This window comes from Lepidothrix coronata, unplaced genomic scaffold (genome assembly GCF_001604755.1).
Source record: "Lepidothrix coronata isolate B3197 unplaced genomic scaffold, Lepidothrix_coronata-1.0 Scaffold273, whole genome shotgun sequence".
In the NCBI taxonomy this organism is placed as follows: Eukaryota; Metazoa; Chordata; class Aves; order Passeriformes; family Pipridae; genus Lepidothrix; species Lepidothrix coronata.
This window is the reverse complement of record NW_016690453.1, coordinates 27,959-46,018: the sequence shown is the minus strand read 5'-3', so window position 1 is coordinate 46,018 and position 18,060 is coordinate 27,959. Positions and strand designations below refer to the sequence as shown.

General features: G+C 34.9%; 1 protein-coding gene across 1 annotated transcript in view; it reads right to left on the bottom strand.

The window, feature by feature from the left end:
- The window catches only part of SNX13 (sorting nexin 13), a gene marked incomplete at its 5' end in the record, with an annotated part of 46,473 nt that overhangs the window by 3,688 nt on the left and 24,725 nt on the right, over window positions 1-18,060 (bottom strand). The window contains 9 exons of the mRNA XM_017836261.1: window positions 374-486; window positions 1,461-1,529; window positions 3,285-3,430; window positions 5,235-5,306; window positions 6,507-6,668; window positions 7,872-7,982; window positions 8,699-8,806; window positions 11,173-11,345; window positions 13,858-13,927. Coding sequence (XP_017691750.1) covers window positions 374-486; window positions 1,461-1,529; window positions 3,285-3,430; window positions 5,235-5,306; window positions 6,507-6,668; window positions 7,872-7,982; window positions 8,699-8,806; window positions 11,173-11,345; window positions 13,858-13,927 — 1,024 coding nt within the window. The remainder of the gene's footprint in view (window positions 1-373; window positions 487-1,460; window positions 1,530-3,284; window positions 3,431-5,234; window positions 5,307-6,506; window positions 6,669-7,871; window positions 7,983-8,698; window positions 8,807-11,172; window positions 11,346-13,857; window positions 13,928-18,060) is intronic.

Genomic DNA, 18,060 nt, shown 5'->3' with positions numbered 1-18,060 from the left:
ACATCTTGATTAAATTAAAAGTTCTCTTACAGCAGAAAGGATTTCTGAAAATTACTTCACTTTTACCCTATACACATGAAAACCATGTTAGTTTACAAGAAATCATACTGTATTGGAATATATTTCACACACTAAACTTAAATCCTCTAGTGGAGCTAAATACTGGGTTGGGTGTAAGAGAATTACAGTTGCAAATTCACAATACATGTGAAAATGTCCAATGCTTTAATAATTAGAAATCTCTTGATTTAAATACAGTTCATATGTTCAGTATTTCTTTTCAATACTTAAAACAACTAAGAAGAATATTGACATTCATTTCAGTAACAACATATAGTAAGGATTATTAGGCTTCAATCCCAGACTCACTCACCTGGCATTACTTCCAGTAATTTGGTCTTCCCTGCCACTCTTGTTCTCATTCTAATAGCTTTGTCCCTTCGTGGAACAGTCTCTGCTAAAATGCCGTTGGGCCAAAAAGCATCTCTGTAACAAAAGCAAATCTGTCAAAATACATTAACATTTTATCAAGTGAAAGGCTCTTTCAAATCCCTCAAAGCTACCTCATAAAATACATACAAGAAAGTAATTTGCACACAACCTAACATACACTTCAAATATTAGAAGAGGAAAAAGAAAAGGCGAAGAAGAAATCAAAAGCAAGTATTACAACACACTCAACCTATCAGTAAACCATATACTTTTTAGTACAAGAATCAGATGAAATAAAATTGTAATAAAATATTACACACCAAAACCATTCAAATACCATATAGTTCTTACACAGAATAGACCTAAGCACTACACTGAATAAAAAGTGTACTTTCTTACTCGGTTTAATTAAAGAATATCAGAATACTCATAAAGTATGACCCTTTGGTGAATACACCACCCTACTTTATGACTTTCACTGCAACAAAAAAAAAAAAAAACAGCAAACTATAGGGAAACAAATGGTGGGTAACTCTCAACAACAATGCAGAAGCCATTAAGACTTTTAGGAAATTGAAAGACAGAGCCTTTGATACTTTCAAATTCAAACTTCAGTTCTGTTGTACCTGCTCAATGTGAAATGTATTATCTTAGAACTAGGGCTCTTTTAGTAGTAATTGTTATCCTTTAAAAGCAAGGCATGTACATGCCTTCATCGATCCAAACAAGACACTATATCCAGTAGGGATGAATGATGAAATTCCTAAGTATACCCGTATTCTAACTCTTCTAGACTGGTTAACAAGTTTTTTAAGGTAGAGGAGAAAACTCAAAAATACTCTTCTTCATATGACAATTACTTTCTCTCACTTAACACAGGTAAAAAGCAGTGTATGATTTGTATGATCCAACTGGTCTTCTTTGGAGTGATAATAATTTCCTCGTGTAAGAAGAATAGAAAGGATACACAGATATTAGACATCAATTGGCAAGTACTTCACATTTAACATCTATGATAAAAGACATACCTGAAGCGTTTCACTGCATCTGCTACTTGCTCAGGAGACGTCATCCAATCAACATGATCAACTATTTTTCTAAAACCAAAGCAACAAAGACCTTCATTTAATTTTTAGAACAGAGAACATATAAATGAAGCACTTTGAAGAGCACTCCAGGACAGACAAACTAAAACTTCAACTTTCTCAAATTTCATAAGCAGGTTCTATGATAGGCAAGGCAAACAGTGATTCTCAAGATAAAAATCTAAGCTCACTGATCACTCCCTAAAGGTGAAGCTTTTTTCTTTTTCAGTACGTGTACGATGATGAAGCTGGCTGGAAAAAATGGTGTTGCATCTCCCATCAGCATTAGATAACCGGTTTGCTCGTAGAGCACTCCTCTTCATGAAGCACTCAAAATTCTGCTTCTGTAAGCAAAGGACCTATTCAGAATCTCAAAATATCATACTTATGTATGCAGTTACCTCATAACCCTTAACAGGAGATATAGATGGATCATTCATCAGACCTTCCTTCATCAGCACATACACACAGTTCTATATCCTAATCTAGGATGCTTATAGAAATGATATATGCATCAGTATATCACCATAATCCTGGGACTGTTTCCCTAACCACAATTTGAATTTAGTTTTCTAAGAAATAAAAAACCACAACTTTGCTGCAGAATGCCATTACATCCCAAGAACTTGCCAGTACAAGGTATGACTGCTGAAGCAGATGAAGCCATGAGTATCTAGAATGACTCCAAATGCAGAAGCAAAACAGTACTGCAGCCATCTCTCCAATAAGGAAGCAGCATGCTGTGCATAAACTCTGCTACTTATTCTACAATCTGGAAACAGCAAAAAGTATTCAGAGTCATTCAACAGGGCAGCATTTTCTTGGAAGCACAGGTTTCAAGGTAGTTGTCACCTGGCCAAGAGGCATTATTTGAGAAAGACCAAGTGCCATTTTATTACATGGTTACATCCCTACTGGTACCACAAGTCTATATGTTTAACAGTGATGATGAAAATGTCACAAATATACTTGTGAAGGGTAAAAAGTAATGATACAGCTAGGAATATTATGATAAAAAGTAATAGGAAACTACTTCTCACCCGCTAAAAATTAAGTTTTTGGTTAGTGGTACTAAATCCAAAGCGACAATGCAGTGCTAAATCTGCACCTAGAATTTTTTTTTGTTCTATATTTTTTTTATATTTCAGAAACAAATTATTAGAAGGGCAATCCTGGAAACTGCATACCTCTAAACTGAAGGCAAGAAACATTACTTATTAAGCATTATTAATGGGCTTTGCATTTGCATGAATGAGGGTACATGTGAATTACAGAGCAAATGGAGGGGGCAGAACAGACCCCATAGCAGTCCTTTTCCTTGCCCCCTTGCATCTTCTAAAGTGTGAGAGCAGAAACTTTACATAGCAACTCAGTATAGTTCACATAATTTGATAGTGTCAGTGTATCATTTGTAGCATGAAAGAGATGTAAGCAGAAATAGTGCCAAAAGTAATAAATAATATTATTAACAAAAAGTGTAGTGTAAAACACAGGGCAAAAAGCATCAATATTAAGTGATGTTCACAGAAATTTGAATTCTTGTTGGTATGTGAAAGCTCTTTTGTAAGTTCTCCGGCACATAAGAGTTACAGCGATGTTTTGTGTTTATCTCCATTTTGCACCACATTTGTTCTTGGCTTACTGATCCTCTTCAAAGCGGAATATATGCAGATTCAAACCACAATAATTTAGTAATACCAAGAAGAATTTATAGACACAGACTACATAGTTTCACTCACACACTATTCAATATAAGAAAAGCAGTACCTATTAATTGTGTCACCATATGTTGCTCTAATAAGTTGCTGAAGCAGATTTTTTATATTTCTTCTTAACCACTGATTTCTTTCCTTTAAATCAAAGACTTCATCCATAAGAAGGAGCATGACTCTCAGTGGAATATTGTCATCCACCTGGCCACCAAGAAAAAAAAAAATCAGTAAACTTTTATTTCATTTCAAGAAAGCTACAGTTTTAGTAGCTCAGTATAAGCACAACAATGTGAAATCTTCCCTAAATCACCTGTAACACCATTAATAGCAAAGAAAGATTTAAAACTAAAGATAAACTTATATACATTGAATTTTTAAAATAAGAAGAAATAATTATTTCAAAAGTCAACAGTTATCAAAAAAGTTGAGTAAAATTAATACATGTCCTAGAGAGAGAGCTGGTTCCTAACCTCTTCCTTTGGTTGCCATGCTTCCAACTCTGGAAAGAGCTGAACATGAAAACTCTGGAAAGAGCTTTTCTTTTCTGTGGCATCATTTTCTTATGGATGCTAAAAACAACGACATTTCATTGCAACAAAGGACCCTTTTTTTTAGGTATTGTTCTAACCTGCATAGCTATCAAGTGGTTTGATGCTCGGAGATTAAGAAAAGGATCATAATTTTATTATTTAATAGATGACGTTACACAGATTAGTTTACAAAAAACACATTAGTATTATTATTTTGGTGGACCACACAACTACGTCTTTAGATAAACCTGGAACACAGACAGTGGGTTCATAACCCAGCTGGAGATTGTATAGATCCATAGCTCGCTTTTACAGTACTGCTTCTCCATGTAAAATTCCATTCCAATTGCCATATTTTTGTCTAACTCAGTGACTGGAAGTTGTGAGCAAAGCATCTTAGAAGAGAAGTTGAGAGTTGAAAGGTTTTAAAATATCTGAAATCTGCCTTTAAGTAACATTTGATATGTTAACTTAGAAACTATCAAGAACTGTAGCTTCTAATCAGAAGATCAATGAAATACCTATAGAGAAGCTGCTCATATACTTGAATTATATTATTTTGTTTTGCCTGTGCAAAACAAAAGTTCCAGGAGTATCAAAGATGTTTAATTCCAACTGTAATTACAAACTTGGGGATACTCTTATTTTGTGAAAAATAATGCGGAGGAAGAAAATCCAGAAGAACTCAAGGCTATGTTAGCTGAGGAAAAATACATCTACCAAGCCTTCAGAGCAGTTATGTACAGGAAGACAAACTGAAATGCTGTGATGTGACCAAAGAACTCAAAACATGAAGGGCAGAGCAGGTGCAGATTTATGACCATAGCAAATTGCATTTAATCACTGGTAATCTTAGGGCTTTTCTGTCCTACTTAGAGATAAAAGGTTTTTCCCCCAATTGTTTGCACATATATGATCAATGTTTCAATCAAAACAATAACAAAATACCATAGCTTATGATAACACCAGGAGCTTAAACTTCATTTCCAAGTTGCTAATATTACTACTTCACACTAAAAGTTTATTATTCAGAAACACATTCTGAAGGTTGCTTCACAATAAGATAGCAAACACTTCTTTTGGTCCACTAAACAAATGCTCTTTAAAAGGTCCCATCAGAAATCGGATCCATAAAATGTCAGCTGAAATTATGCTAACAGTCTGGTACCACACTATCTTAAACAGAAAGAAATTGGAGGGAGGAGTGGAAAAAAGAAACAAAACAACCCCCCCCAACCAAAAAACACAGAAGCAGTAGTATGTACACTCTCACAGTTCTTCCACATTGTGCAAACCATTTCAGTACTAACAAAGATGTTAATTTTACAAGTTTTTAAGTTTCCTTTTATAAATTTAAGAACTATTTGTAATAATAATGTCAGAAAACAATAAAAAGTATAGTTTAACACAGAACAAGTAACTCATTCCTTCGCTTTCAGAGGAGTCAACTTTGAAAGGACAAATGTCAGACTCACGTTGTCATCAATTGGTGCTGCAACACGGCAGTGGTCAGGATCTGAATAGGTTTTCTGGATCAGAGGTGGCACCTATAATAAAAAAGATTATGTTTATGAAGGAAAAAATACTTTGGAGTATGAATAAATCAGATAATTTTTCATAAACAATTTGGTTATGAAACTAAAACATTTTGGTCAAAAGTCCAAAAGATAAATATACAGCAGTCCTTTCACTTCCAAAACCAAAAATCAAACATGTAGATATTCTCCTATAGCTATCAAAGTTATCAACATCTTTAAGACAATCCACATAATTCCTCAAGTGTCCAATGCTTCAACTGAAACCCACCTAAAAACTCATATGAGCCCGATACTGCTTCCGGCATTTCCTATTGATCTTAAGTCCTGCCTAGTCACGGACTTCCCCATGAGTATAACTGCAGATATACTCTTAGTCACACACCAGGGAAGTTACCAGCAATGAGAAAGTCCAGAGACAGTCGTTTTATCCCACAAGAATTTAGAAAACCAAAAACGAAACAAAAAATCCCACCAACCGCCCCCAGCTACTGATTTATTATTCCCTTTCATGGTTTAAGGGTTAACTCATTTATCTCAGTTGCTGTTTTACATCTGCCACATCTAACTGCTTTGGTAACACAAAATGGGACAATCCCTGACCAGAGCTCACAGCTACACACAGAAAGAGGAAGACAAGAGAAACGAAGGGAAGATGAAGATGTTATTACAGGACTTCTAGATGGCGTGCCATGCTACTGATTCCCCACCTCTAAGCTATCATATTTTAGAAATATAAGAGATGAGGAAAGATGGCTAGAAAAACAGAAAGAAAACTTAATTTAAATCAGAATTCAGCAAGGAGTAAGCAGAAAAGAGGCTATCTCCCTGTTCTAAGTTTCAAAATATATGGTGGTTTTTTTTCCTCATGAATGCAGCAGATGCAGGAAATTAGCTTTATGAGAATGGTTCATTAAAAAAATATGAAAATCAGTGAATCTCATGTTCTTCTCAAGTGGCTGCACTGAGTCAAGTGAAGGATCACTGTAACAGTGTGTAGATGCCATCTTAAAAGAATTTACTTAATAACAAAGAGAACTCCATATCTGTACTATAATGACTGTTGAACCTTATTAAAAAGGTGCAGGTAAAAAACAGATTGGTTTTCTGTTTAATGACTTGACTCTATAGTATATAACATTGGCTTAAGTGAGTCAATAGTGAATCTTCTATTAATTTATTTGTATGTATTAACTATCAATATTTTCTTACCTTGAAAAATGATTGCTTTATGTCTTGTCCCAATCTCTCTGACATTTTACCCATGTTGTCTGACATTTTAGTCATTCCCTCTGCCAGGCTGTCAGGGATAGACTTGACTGCATTTGATACGTTTCTCATAGAGTTACGCAGTGGGTTTACAAATGTGTCCATCTGAAGGGGAAGATGTTTAACCAGAATTGCATAATCTATGAGGGCACCAGTAAATTAATACACTATGAGAAGTATCGCACTGTTCCAGAGACCAATAATATAAAAGAAAACTCAAATTATTTAACTTCATTACAGAATGCAGAATAAAGTTTTAGCTTCACTTCGATCTATATTTCTCATTCCTTACAGCCCTACTGTAGCTATCTACATCTTTCAACAGATGTTTTCCTGAGTCATTTCCACTTCCCATCCCTTGGCTTTTCTTAGCTTGAATTTATTTTCCTTTTCTTCTCCATTCAATACCATTTCTCCCTTCCAAGCTTTCTACTTTCCAGATGTTTCACTTCTGCTTTCAACTCTTCATCTTTGAAACATGCCTCTTTTAAACAGCACTGGAGTAAATATGCTTCAGTATAATTAAAACCATAAAGTAGTTCCATAGAAACTGTTACAATTTTTCTTTTAGTATATTCTCTAAATTCAGTCCAAAAGAGACACAAATATTAATGTGATGCCCTTAAAAAAAGTTAAGCTATAAAGAGTCTCATAAGCTGGAAAGCACAAGTAACAACAGTCTCACAGATGCCTTTTATACCAAAATCACTAAAAGTTTAGAAATGACTGCATTTGCAAAGCAGATGCCCGCACAAACTGGTCAACTGAACAAAGAATCACTTGTCTAAAGAGAGTTCTGGTGGCTTAACAAAGAGGATGCACAGCCCAGAGCTCTGAATTTGACCAATGACTCTAGATGGTTACAACACCTAAGTACATAACAGGTGCTTCTGAAGGGAAGCACATATCTTTTGGGCTGAAGAGTGAAAAGCATGGTAACAGTAGCAAATACAGAGTAAAGAACTGAAAAAAGAAACCAGAAGGAATGAGACCACAAAAAAAAATAAATCACAGATGTCTGACAGAAAGCAACTTGCAACAAACACACTTGTCATCTTGGTGTTAAGTCCAATTTGAAAATTTTATTTCCTTATCATACAAAAAAAATTTACTTATTATAAAAATGTTAATTTTTGGTTCCACAGGTTCTTGGATACTTCGCCACTCAAAAGTATTAAAGCAACTCACTTGCAAGCTGCTTTCGAAGTGCTATATAGCTGCTTAATATCAATTCAACTTGTCTGTTTCATGCAATCATTGCACAAATGAATGCTCTGAAGTTCCCTTGACAGTGCAAAACCTTCTTACCTTCCGTGCAAAATCCCCCTTCCCTTTGCTGTAGGCTTTATTCTCCAGGAAGTCATACACATAATGGGCTAAGGCTGGAGAAGCTTTCATCATTTCAGGATTTAACAAGAGCTGAGTAAAATAAGTTTTAAAAGTTATTTTAATAAATAATGAACAAGACACAATCAAAGACACCGCATCTTGCAATGTATTTTTTTCATTCATTCCTCAATTTTATTCCAACATTACACTATTCTCAAGATTGAAGCAATGGGCTTCTTGGTAATTCCCATAATTTTAACCCCTATGTTCATTATGGCATCTCACAGAAAAATACACACCTTTATGAACACTCAAACTGTCCTTTAACAATATTTTACTCATCTTCATTATTTATTGTTAATGTGTCCACTGAGTTGGTCAACAGACTTTAATGCAAAATGACCAGGAAGTCCCTATGAAGTAAGACAACTGAATTCCTTTGCTTGAGCTGACACAGGTCTTATGTGAATGAAGAAGCTGTGTGGTTTCCAACACCACCAAAGCGGGTGCAACAGAAATCTATATGCAACAGCACAAGAGAAAGTGACCACAGATATGTGTGTTAATGAAGAAAGTCAGTGGTGTAAAGCTCAAAATCAACACAGCTGGAAACTCACCAGTTCAGAAAAGTTGTGACAGAACTGGCTGAGAACAAACCAAAACAGCAAAGAAAAGGCAAACCTATTAGACAATATCAAGTTCTTATGATATATTTATTAAGGACTGTATACCACCTACAACACAGCTTTTTTTTTTTTTTTTAGTAATTCCAACCAAGCACAGAGCCAAAAAACGTAACAGCTTACCTGCAAATAAGCATTTAAATCTTTTTTCCTCTTTTCCAAAAATTCTCTGTCCATATTGTTAAATGTTTTTTTGCCAGGAAGTTTCAGTATATTTGCAAGGTTTTCAAACTAGAAAAAAGAGAAGATTTTTTTTGTTCTGTTTTCAAGAGTTTCAAATCTCCATATAAGGCCATTATATTCACCTATTCAGCCATATAACATCTGAAAAAAATTTTCTGCATCATGCCTGGCACTCAGAATCCTCAGAGAAGCCAAAATGAAAGGTACACTGTCAACAAATGTATGAAAAATCCCAGGAGATTATCAAGAGCAAAATTTAATTTCTGATCTCACATGTGATACTCACTTTTGACATACAGACTCATACAGTGTGCAAAAGGCTTAGGCTCAAGATTTATTATTATTATTTGGGCTGAAGTTACTAGAGTTACAAGACTACACCAAGGGAACTTGTAAATCTTTCTAAAATCTCTTCCCTTTCCTATTCTGATCAAGCCTACTAAGGAATTATTAAGCTTTCATCCCTGGAGACGTGGCAGCACCCAGCTTACACATAGGTTATCATACCACGCTCAGTGTGGTTATCACCTGTGCCTTTTCTACAGGGAATGATGATGATTGGCACTGGTTGACATGTTCCAGTTTTGCAGAAAGAATGGCAGTTCTGGGGAAGCAGCAGGGAAAGAAGAGGCCCTAACACTTAAGAAGGCTGAGTATAATTGGCACAATGCACAAAAATAAAAAAGTGACAAGAACAAAGCTTGAAGAATCAGGGCTATCCACATATCCAGACTTCCTGTAATTAATAAATAATATTCTTAAGGCGGTAAAGAGAGAAACATAGAGTATCTAGGCTTCAAGAAACAACCCGAAACAGCTTGCATCCTTTTCTCTCCAGAAAAGACCACAAAATTACAGTTTTAATGAGATGGATTCCATTCAGTCCCTGCAAAAGCTCTTCCTGCATCATTAAACTTTGTAAGGTTACAAAGCTCATATAAAATTTATGGTCTGTAGGAAGCACCAAAAAATAACTCCTTCCAATTTCGCAAATCCCATTCCCTTGCGAGTAGGTCGTGTGGGAAAATAACTGAACAGAAGATGGTCTAGTTTTTAATTGGAGACTTGTATCTAAGCAGAAGCAAGGTAAGCAATTAACAGTCTCTATTTTAAATACAGGTATCTACTCCAAATGACTGACTAAAATCACTGGTGTGAATCTATTCAGTACTTCAAGGAAAAAGCTCATATGGATTCTATACACAGCTAACTCCAATTTCATTTTGGATCAACTATCTGTTTTCTCTGAAGAACCTAAACAATCCCTGCCCTTCCTGTTAAATCAATGATTCTAATCCTTACCCTTAAAATGCCTCAGACAAGCACATAAGACAGTAAGGATGTCTATTTTATTGTCAAGATAAAGCAAAACCGTTGGAAGTTTTGCTACAGAGAATCACAGGAATTTGTTTACTTTTTGCAATCTTAGTGTTCTAGGATAATGTTTCTATTCTCTGGAAATTCAAAGAAATCAGATTTAGCAACAACAAACATTGAGCCTTCATATTTTGAACATTTTCGCTTTTGCCATTTCTTTCTAGTCATTTGCAGTTAGGTTAGTTTTAAATGACTGCCCCATATCAGCAGAACATTAACTCACTATAAGACCCAGAATTCTTCCAAACAGTGAATTAATTTAAAAAAAAGAATCCATTTGAAGGAGTGCAAAAGTTGGTATTTCAAATTTATTGGCGGCATTCTAAGATCATCACAAATCCAAAGGAAAGTCAGACTTTGTTTATAAATAATCCAAATATTCAACGCATTTGCTTTTTCAATAAAGTCTTTTCCATTTTTATTACTGTTGTGACTTTTAAATGCTAACCTACCTGCACAGAATTTGTTCTCTATGCCACTTTATTAATAACAGAGTAAAGGGATATAAACTGACACTTCTGACTAGTTCAAAGGTTATGCAGTCAAATCTGACTTCTCCAAAGGCTTGGTTTAAAAGTACTTCAGCCTTCTTTTAAAAGCACTGTATTTTCGTCATTTTTTTCATATCAGCAGGTTCTACTTTGTACCAGCTGGTAAATTACAACGCTCTATTTCTTCCTTTTTTCATTTTAGGAGGGTTAAGAGGCTGAGAATACAAGTACAGAAGTAAAAGGCAGATTGTCTAGCAGTAGAGAAGTGCTACCAGCTCTCCCTTTTGGGGCCCCACTAATTCTTAACACTTCACTTAAAACCTAAATACCTATTTCCCAAGCTCAGTTTTTATTTCTTAATCTCTAATACATAATTGTTTGAGACCAATACGACTTCCACACAAATATTTTAAAGTAAAATTAAGCAGGAAGGTGGTGGGGGGAAACTTTCTAAGTTCCATTTCCTTTTGATGGAGCAATTATACAGTCATCGGTTATTAAACTATAGAAACATGCACCTACAAAGATTTTTATGAGATTAATTACCTGCTCAGTGATCCTCATGTGAAAGTCATGGAAGTCACTGTAGCGTCGATATGTCTTCCACATCTCTTCACTATTTGGATTTCGCCGATGGACTGTGATGGCATACAGGGCATATGTCTTGCCATGATCATTACACACTCCTGCCACAGCATATGGGTCAGAGTCAGCATAGACTAGTAGTTTTAAAAACAAAAATAAAAAAGGAACAAACAGAAAGAAGGAAGACGAAAGGACACAAACGTGAAGTGAAGAAATGTCTGGAATGACAGACTTGAAAGACAAAAATGGACATGCAAGAAGAAGAGTAAGCTATCCTTTTATCCAAAATACTGCATAAGTGACACTCTCCAAAAACTTATTATGTAAACTTAAACAGAGATTAGGCAGCTTCAAAAGTTAGACACGTTTCACTGACATGCAAAACATAAACAAACAGAAAAAATTTCAACTTTAAAATAATGAATAGATCTTTTAAAAAGTATTTGAACCTAAAGAACTCAGGATGGGGATGAAAAACAACTGTGAAACCAGAAGAAATTCCAGTCTGCAAAGTAGTCTAATCATATTGCAAAAGTCTGCCCATCAAAAAAAATCTATAAATACAAGACAATTATAGCAAGCTGCAAGCCTTCAGTTTTGTTATTAGCATCAGCAGTTTGTTATTAACTTGGCAGTTTGCTATTAACTCTAAGATAAAAAACACTCCCCTCACTATTTTAGTCAACAGAAACTATACATACAGACACATATCTGTACATATATATATACAATATATTCTCTGTGTGCATACACACATTTTATGGAAAAGTCAATTTATAAATGAAAAGAATACAGACAGCTGTCTGAAACAGACATAAGCACCTTTTTGATCTTCATTAATATTTAAGTCCTCTTGGACATTTCTCCTTCACATATTGTATCTCTAAGTATTGAAGCAATATCCAGTACCCACAGTCTTCCCATGGCTAGATGAAAATACTTTTTAATCAAGGTTTGTGAATTTTTCAAGGCAGCCACGCTCCAAAAGATATACTTTTCCTGACAAATCATCCATTTCATTGTCTGTGGTGCTTCCAGTCTTGACCTCTCTGAAGTGTAATGCTTATCTCTAAGCAGCCAGGGAGCATCTATAGGATAGTGACAGCTGCTGACGGTGCCAGAATTATACACTAGAAAGGTGCACAGTGAGCAAAGAGTATCATCTTGTCTTTGACATCTACCCTCTAGAAGAAGAATATGGAGTGCTGAACCCCAAGAGGAAAGAGCAAGCAGTCAGGATGGTGCCAAGATTGCCCAGAGAACGGAGCCAGGAAATCCCAGCCCCACAGATGCTGCACGAGCCCTATCCTCTACATTCACATTGACCACTTTGCCGTGCAGCCACCAGACCACATCTCAGGGGCACTGCTAAGCTGCACCTTTAGGAAAACTGCTTCAGGACAGGAGGAGCAGAAAAGGAAAGAAGTTGTCCTGCTGCCCCTTATGTCATAGTCTCTTAATCAGTATTTATTTTGCAACACAAGACAGTGTGAGTCCTGAAACACATGGAGGTAAATCCTGTTTCTATACAGCCCACAAGCACAGTAAAGTATAATAATTGGCAGAGGAAAAGAGCCTGCTCACAGATGTAAGGTGCACCTACTGCCAAACATGAAGTGCAGAAGATTATACCCAGTTTAATACTATCTTACAACCTGTACATATTCCCTGTTTCAACTGAAGCATTATGGATATACAGAGTCAAGCTGATAGTTATCAATACATGCTGTCATCAAGACTATAAATTTTACCATTCATGTGGTTCTAAGTTTACCTCTTTTTCTTAGGTCAAAATAGAAACTTCAAAGTTTAACTCCGAAAAAGGTATCACATACCATTGTAACAAAAAAGCAAAATGTGATTCTTAACTTTCACATTATTTTCCTCTTTCTCTAAGGACTACAGTGACACAGTAACACTTGGATTGCACAGTGTTCTCACACTGGATTGGAATAACAGTTTAATTAAAATGTTGAATAGCTGAATTCTCACTCACAGCTCATGTGTCCACTATATAAATACACACATTTAAAAGCCTATTGCATAGTAAAATCTACCCAAAAAATATATGAAGCTCAATTTAATTTAATTCACAAATTAATTACCCAATCTCATTTAACTAGAATATTTGTAAATATTATCTGAGATTTTTTTAAAAGATAACTAAAAATGACACCACTATGAAGACTGAAGTAATTTTCTTAAATTAAGCTATGTCAATAAGGAAACACAGAAATTAGGGGAAAAATATTATAGTAAGGGAAGTAAACAGTCAAGAATTATAATTGCATGACTAGAAAGAGATGGCTTCCAGAATTTCTTTAAGTAATTGCTAAAATAAATACTACTCAATATTAAGTTTAATGAATGATTCTCCAGAGACAGAAATAGTAATAATAATACTAGTACCATAAACAACAAAAATTAAATCAATTTTTAAGTACCAATATACTATCTAGGTCTATCACCTACAGCACAAATACTGTAAAGATTTCCCTTACAAAGACTTAATGGAAAATATGAATTCATATGTTTTATGAGGTCAAAAAAAATGAGAGGATTAGGATTTCAAGGGCCTGTAATATTAAAGAACTCAAAATAAATGGTGGAAAACAAGTAAGCAGGCATCATAACAGATTCACTTACCAGTATCTGAGATGTATGCATGGAGCTGAACTGTCTCATCAGAAGGGACATTTGAAAGGTCATCTAAGGACTGCAGGGTGGGGGAGAAAGGGAAAAAGGAAAAAACAGGCAAAAAAAAATTAGATCTGAGATACGTTCAATTTGAGATGTGTTTGATTAGTCTACTTAATTTTCAAACTTTCAGTTCACTACTCTAATAGAACAGATTAATGCACTGTAACAATGCAAATAAGTGTTTGTACTGCCTGGTTACCAAAGCCTTTACTTTACAGAGTGTAAGGCTCTTCATTTCCCTTATCATTTTCACACACAGTTTTGTGATCACTAATATTTGACCAAACATATTTGCCACTTTAGTTTGATATCTCAACTCTAATGGAAGTATGGCTACAGATAGTCTTTTACTGAGTATTAAGCAAAAAACCCAAAAAATGTACCAAACAACTGGGGAGATAGAGACATTGTATAACAGACCTTTTGGTTTTATTTTTATACCATTCTGTTTTCTTTCAAATGATTTAAAACACTACATAAAAGTTACAGTGCAGTAGAACTTGAATAGGTTCTCTGCTGTATGTAAAAAATCCAGCAAACATTCTTCTCAGGAATGTTTTCTGTTGTAAAAAATGAACAGGTACATTCTCAGTTGGCTAATGCCCCATTTCCATATTCAATAATTGCTGGGATCAAAAAAAGCCCAATGGGTCTTTTAGAGAAGCTTTGCTATTATATAAAATTATTATATCTGGCTACTAAGATTTAACATAATAAAGCTCTTCAAGTTTGTTGAATGGGCCTCTACACATGTGATCCTAATCTTAAATTACCAGTTGGAGCTGCTTGAGTAGAATACACAGACACTGAGATCCCAGCTACTTTATATATTTTACCCTCAAATTCTAAAATTCTCCAAAGAAACACATTTAGAAAGAATATAGCTATCTTTTATCATTTAACCAAGTCAGTTTAACAGTGACTTGGCACAAAAAGTTACCTACAATGGGAATTACAGAATAGCAGTGCCATGCCTATGTCAAACTAAAACCTCAACCTACATCAATCTAGTTTCCAAAACTCCTGTTTCCTTAAACATAAAACAATCTACGTAATTACAATTAAAAGATAGGTTTGACTTGAAAACATAAACTATTTAAAGACTCTATTCTTGCCCCTTCTACATCTGAATCTTTATCAACTCCACAATATCCCAACACAATACTCCACTCCTTCCTCCTCTAGGTCTCTGCAGGGAATGGCTCTTCTCTGCCTCAACAATCTCAATCAGCCTCTGCCTAAGCCCTCACTATGGAAAGCAAGGTATGTAACATTTCTGTTATAAAGTCTGAATTTAATTAAAATTAAAAGAGTCTGAACACAGAAAGTATGCTTTAATATATATTTGCAGAAAAGAGTCTCATGAGTATCATTCACCTTGCAGACTTACACCACTGAAGTCCCAGACTGAGAAAAGGTAGAAGAAAAAAAAAGCTTATTTGGGAAATCTGTTTTGCCACTGCATGCTACTGTGCTAAAAGTTTATGTCTGTTGAATGGTAGAACAGATGAATTCATTCAAAACTACTCTGATAGCAGACATCATCTTACCTCAAGAATTCCCAAATCTATAAGTTACTGGATACTGGAGAATATTCTGGTAAAGTATCACCATAAGTGGGCTGTTCCTTTAATCTTTACCCTTGCTTTTGGCCATTGTTGGACATAGGACTAGACCTTCTCCAGCCTAGTCCATTCTCAAGCAAGTCACCCTTGGACAGCAATGATGCTGTAAGGTGAGGTGCACTATACTGCAGTGTCCAAATTTAGGAGCAGAGCATCACCTGAGACTGGCAAACAGCAGGCATTTGTGGAAGCTTGGATAAGTGTTTGACATTCTGAAAGCTCTAGGATTTGACAAACAGTAAGATGGAAAGGATGCTATAAAGGAAGTCAAGTAACAGTCAACTGCTCAAATATTTTCTTTGCTACAAAATACCAACATTAAGGTAGTGTTATATTTTTTTAAAAAAGCATCATTACTTCTCGTTTTCCTGCTTCTACTCATTGTCACTCAAGTTCAGTTTTGTTTGTGATAACTGAACAGGGTTCAAGCTGACATATGGTAATGAGTGCCAGAAGTTCAACCCAGCCATTTCTGCTCTTCAAGGTCTTTGAGAGGTAACACCCGTGTAACTCCTTCTATTTACTCAATGCAAAAACAATATGTAAAGCTCCCATTATGGATCCATTTAGAGGAAATCTGCAAGAGTCTATAAATATTTACAATGGTTACATACCCTCAAAATGTGCCCGACTGGTTTAATACAGTAGGCTAATGTGCAAATTAAGAGGCAGAAATTAAGATATCTTTGTAAAATAACTTTTCCTCAAAATTGCTTTAAGCCTCTCTTCCAAATTCTTCCAGTGAAAGTATAAACTGCAGGTGAGGTATTTTATAATAGAAACTTTAGGAAACACTTGACTGCTGTGGCAAGGCCCTATACAGCAACAATTAATACAAGCAAATGAAAAGGTTGAAACCTGAACAGATAACACAACACAGACATTTAATATGATCTAATATCTTTACCATTAAGTATATTCACAGGAACACAAGTTAATTAAAAACCCAAAAATATCACATCACAACTCAATCTTATTTAATACATTGTCATTAGCTACAAGTACAGAAATTCCCTGACCTTTGAAGTAACCTCTCCAAGGTCTATTTTTCTTCATGTAACAGACTAACACAAGGGAGCTAAACTATGTGTACAGAAATTTACTCTTGACATGGAATTCAGCCAGGAAAAACTAATCTACCACTATTCAAGCACCTGTAAAAGCACTGAAGACCCTGAACGATATAAACTACAGAAAAGTAGTTCTGCATAAATAGAAATTTATTATGCATTGCTGCTAGAAGGTTCTTCACTCTTAATAAAAATAATAGGTGTAGTATTCTATAAATACCCTTTTCACAACAGAAACAAAAATCAAGACTTGGAAGTGTCCCATTCAAATACCTATTTGTATTACAAGAGTGCTTGATAAAGGTTTTAAGACTTTCTAGCTTAGCTGAGAAAGCCACATGAAACTAAGTAGCAGATAACTACTAGCTAGATAAGCCACCACAGTGACAAATCCCCATCAATAAAATATAACTCTGATAGATCAGAACATTATTAGAAGAAGTACCTAAGAGATATTTGAAAGATCTTTTTAAGAGATCAGTCAATTAAAAGACTCTCTTGTGAAATGTTACCAGAATTGTATGCAAATTTATAAAAAATATGGCCAAACTAAGTTTTCTTCTGCACCTACCAGGAGTTTGCATTAATTGTATCAACTATTATTGTACCAGCTAATGAACTCCCCTTTTTCTTTTGCATTTCAAAACATAAACAAGAGGAAAATAGTAGGAAAAAAGATCCCAGTTTAAATTAAAACAAACAAACAAATCAAAACAACAAAGACCCCAACGAACACAAAAAACTAAACCCCATAAAGAAATAAACTCCACACGGAAACACATTTACATTAATGTTAAGTGCATTCCTTTCAAAAATACACTCTTATTCCTTTGCATGTAAGCATGATCTAATCAATGCAGTGGAACTCCAAAGGAGCTACAGCATTTTCCAAGAATGAACTATAAGAGCCTATGAATCACATAAGCCAGGAAATTGCATGCAGACTGTAAATCTTTATGTAAATTTTTATAAAACTAAAGGGTCTGGAAACATACTCTCATATGCTTAATTGAACCTTGCATACCTTATGGCTCAGCTACACATAGTCTGAAGAAACAACTGAGAGGAAGGATAGTATATACATAAAATTTTTTATGATTTTTCTTTTTAAATAACTGTATAAGATTTTTGGTTTTGGTACATTTAAAGAAAAAGTTCTGGCCAGCTGACACAGTCAAGAATCACTTAAAAAAAAATACCAAAAGTTGAACTTGAAATTGGTCAGACTGGAAAACAAAGATACATTTTCAGAATAAACTCCAGATACTTTCATGTTTCCAAATCAAGTCCTAATGCAAAAAAAAAAAAAAAAAAACAAACCAAAAACAAGCACCACCCTACAAAAGTCTAATTAAATGGCTCATTTAACAGTCTATTTGAATTTAATCCTTTGAGATTTCTGTTTCAAAGGATTTGTTTTCACCTAACTTCAAATTTATCTCTATTTAAGAAAA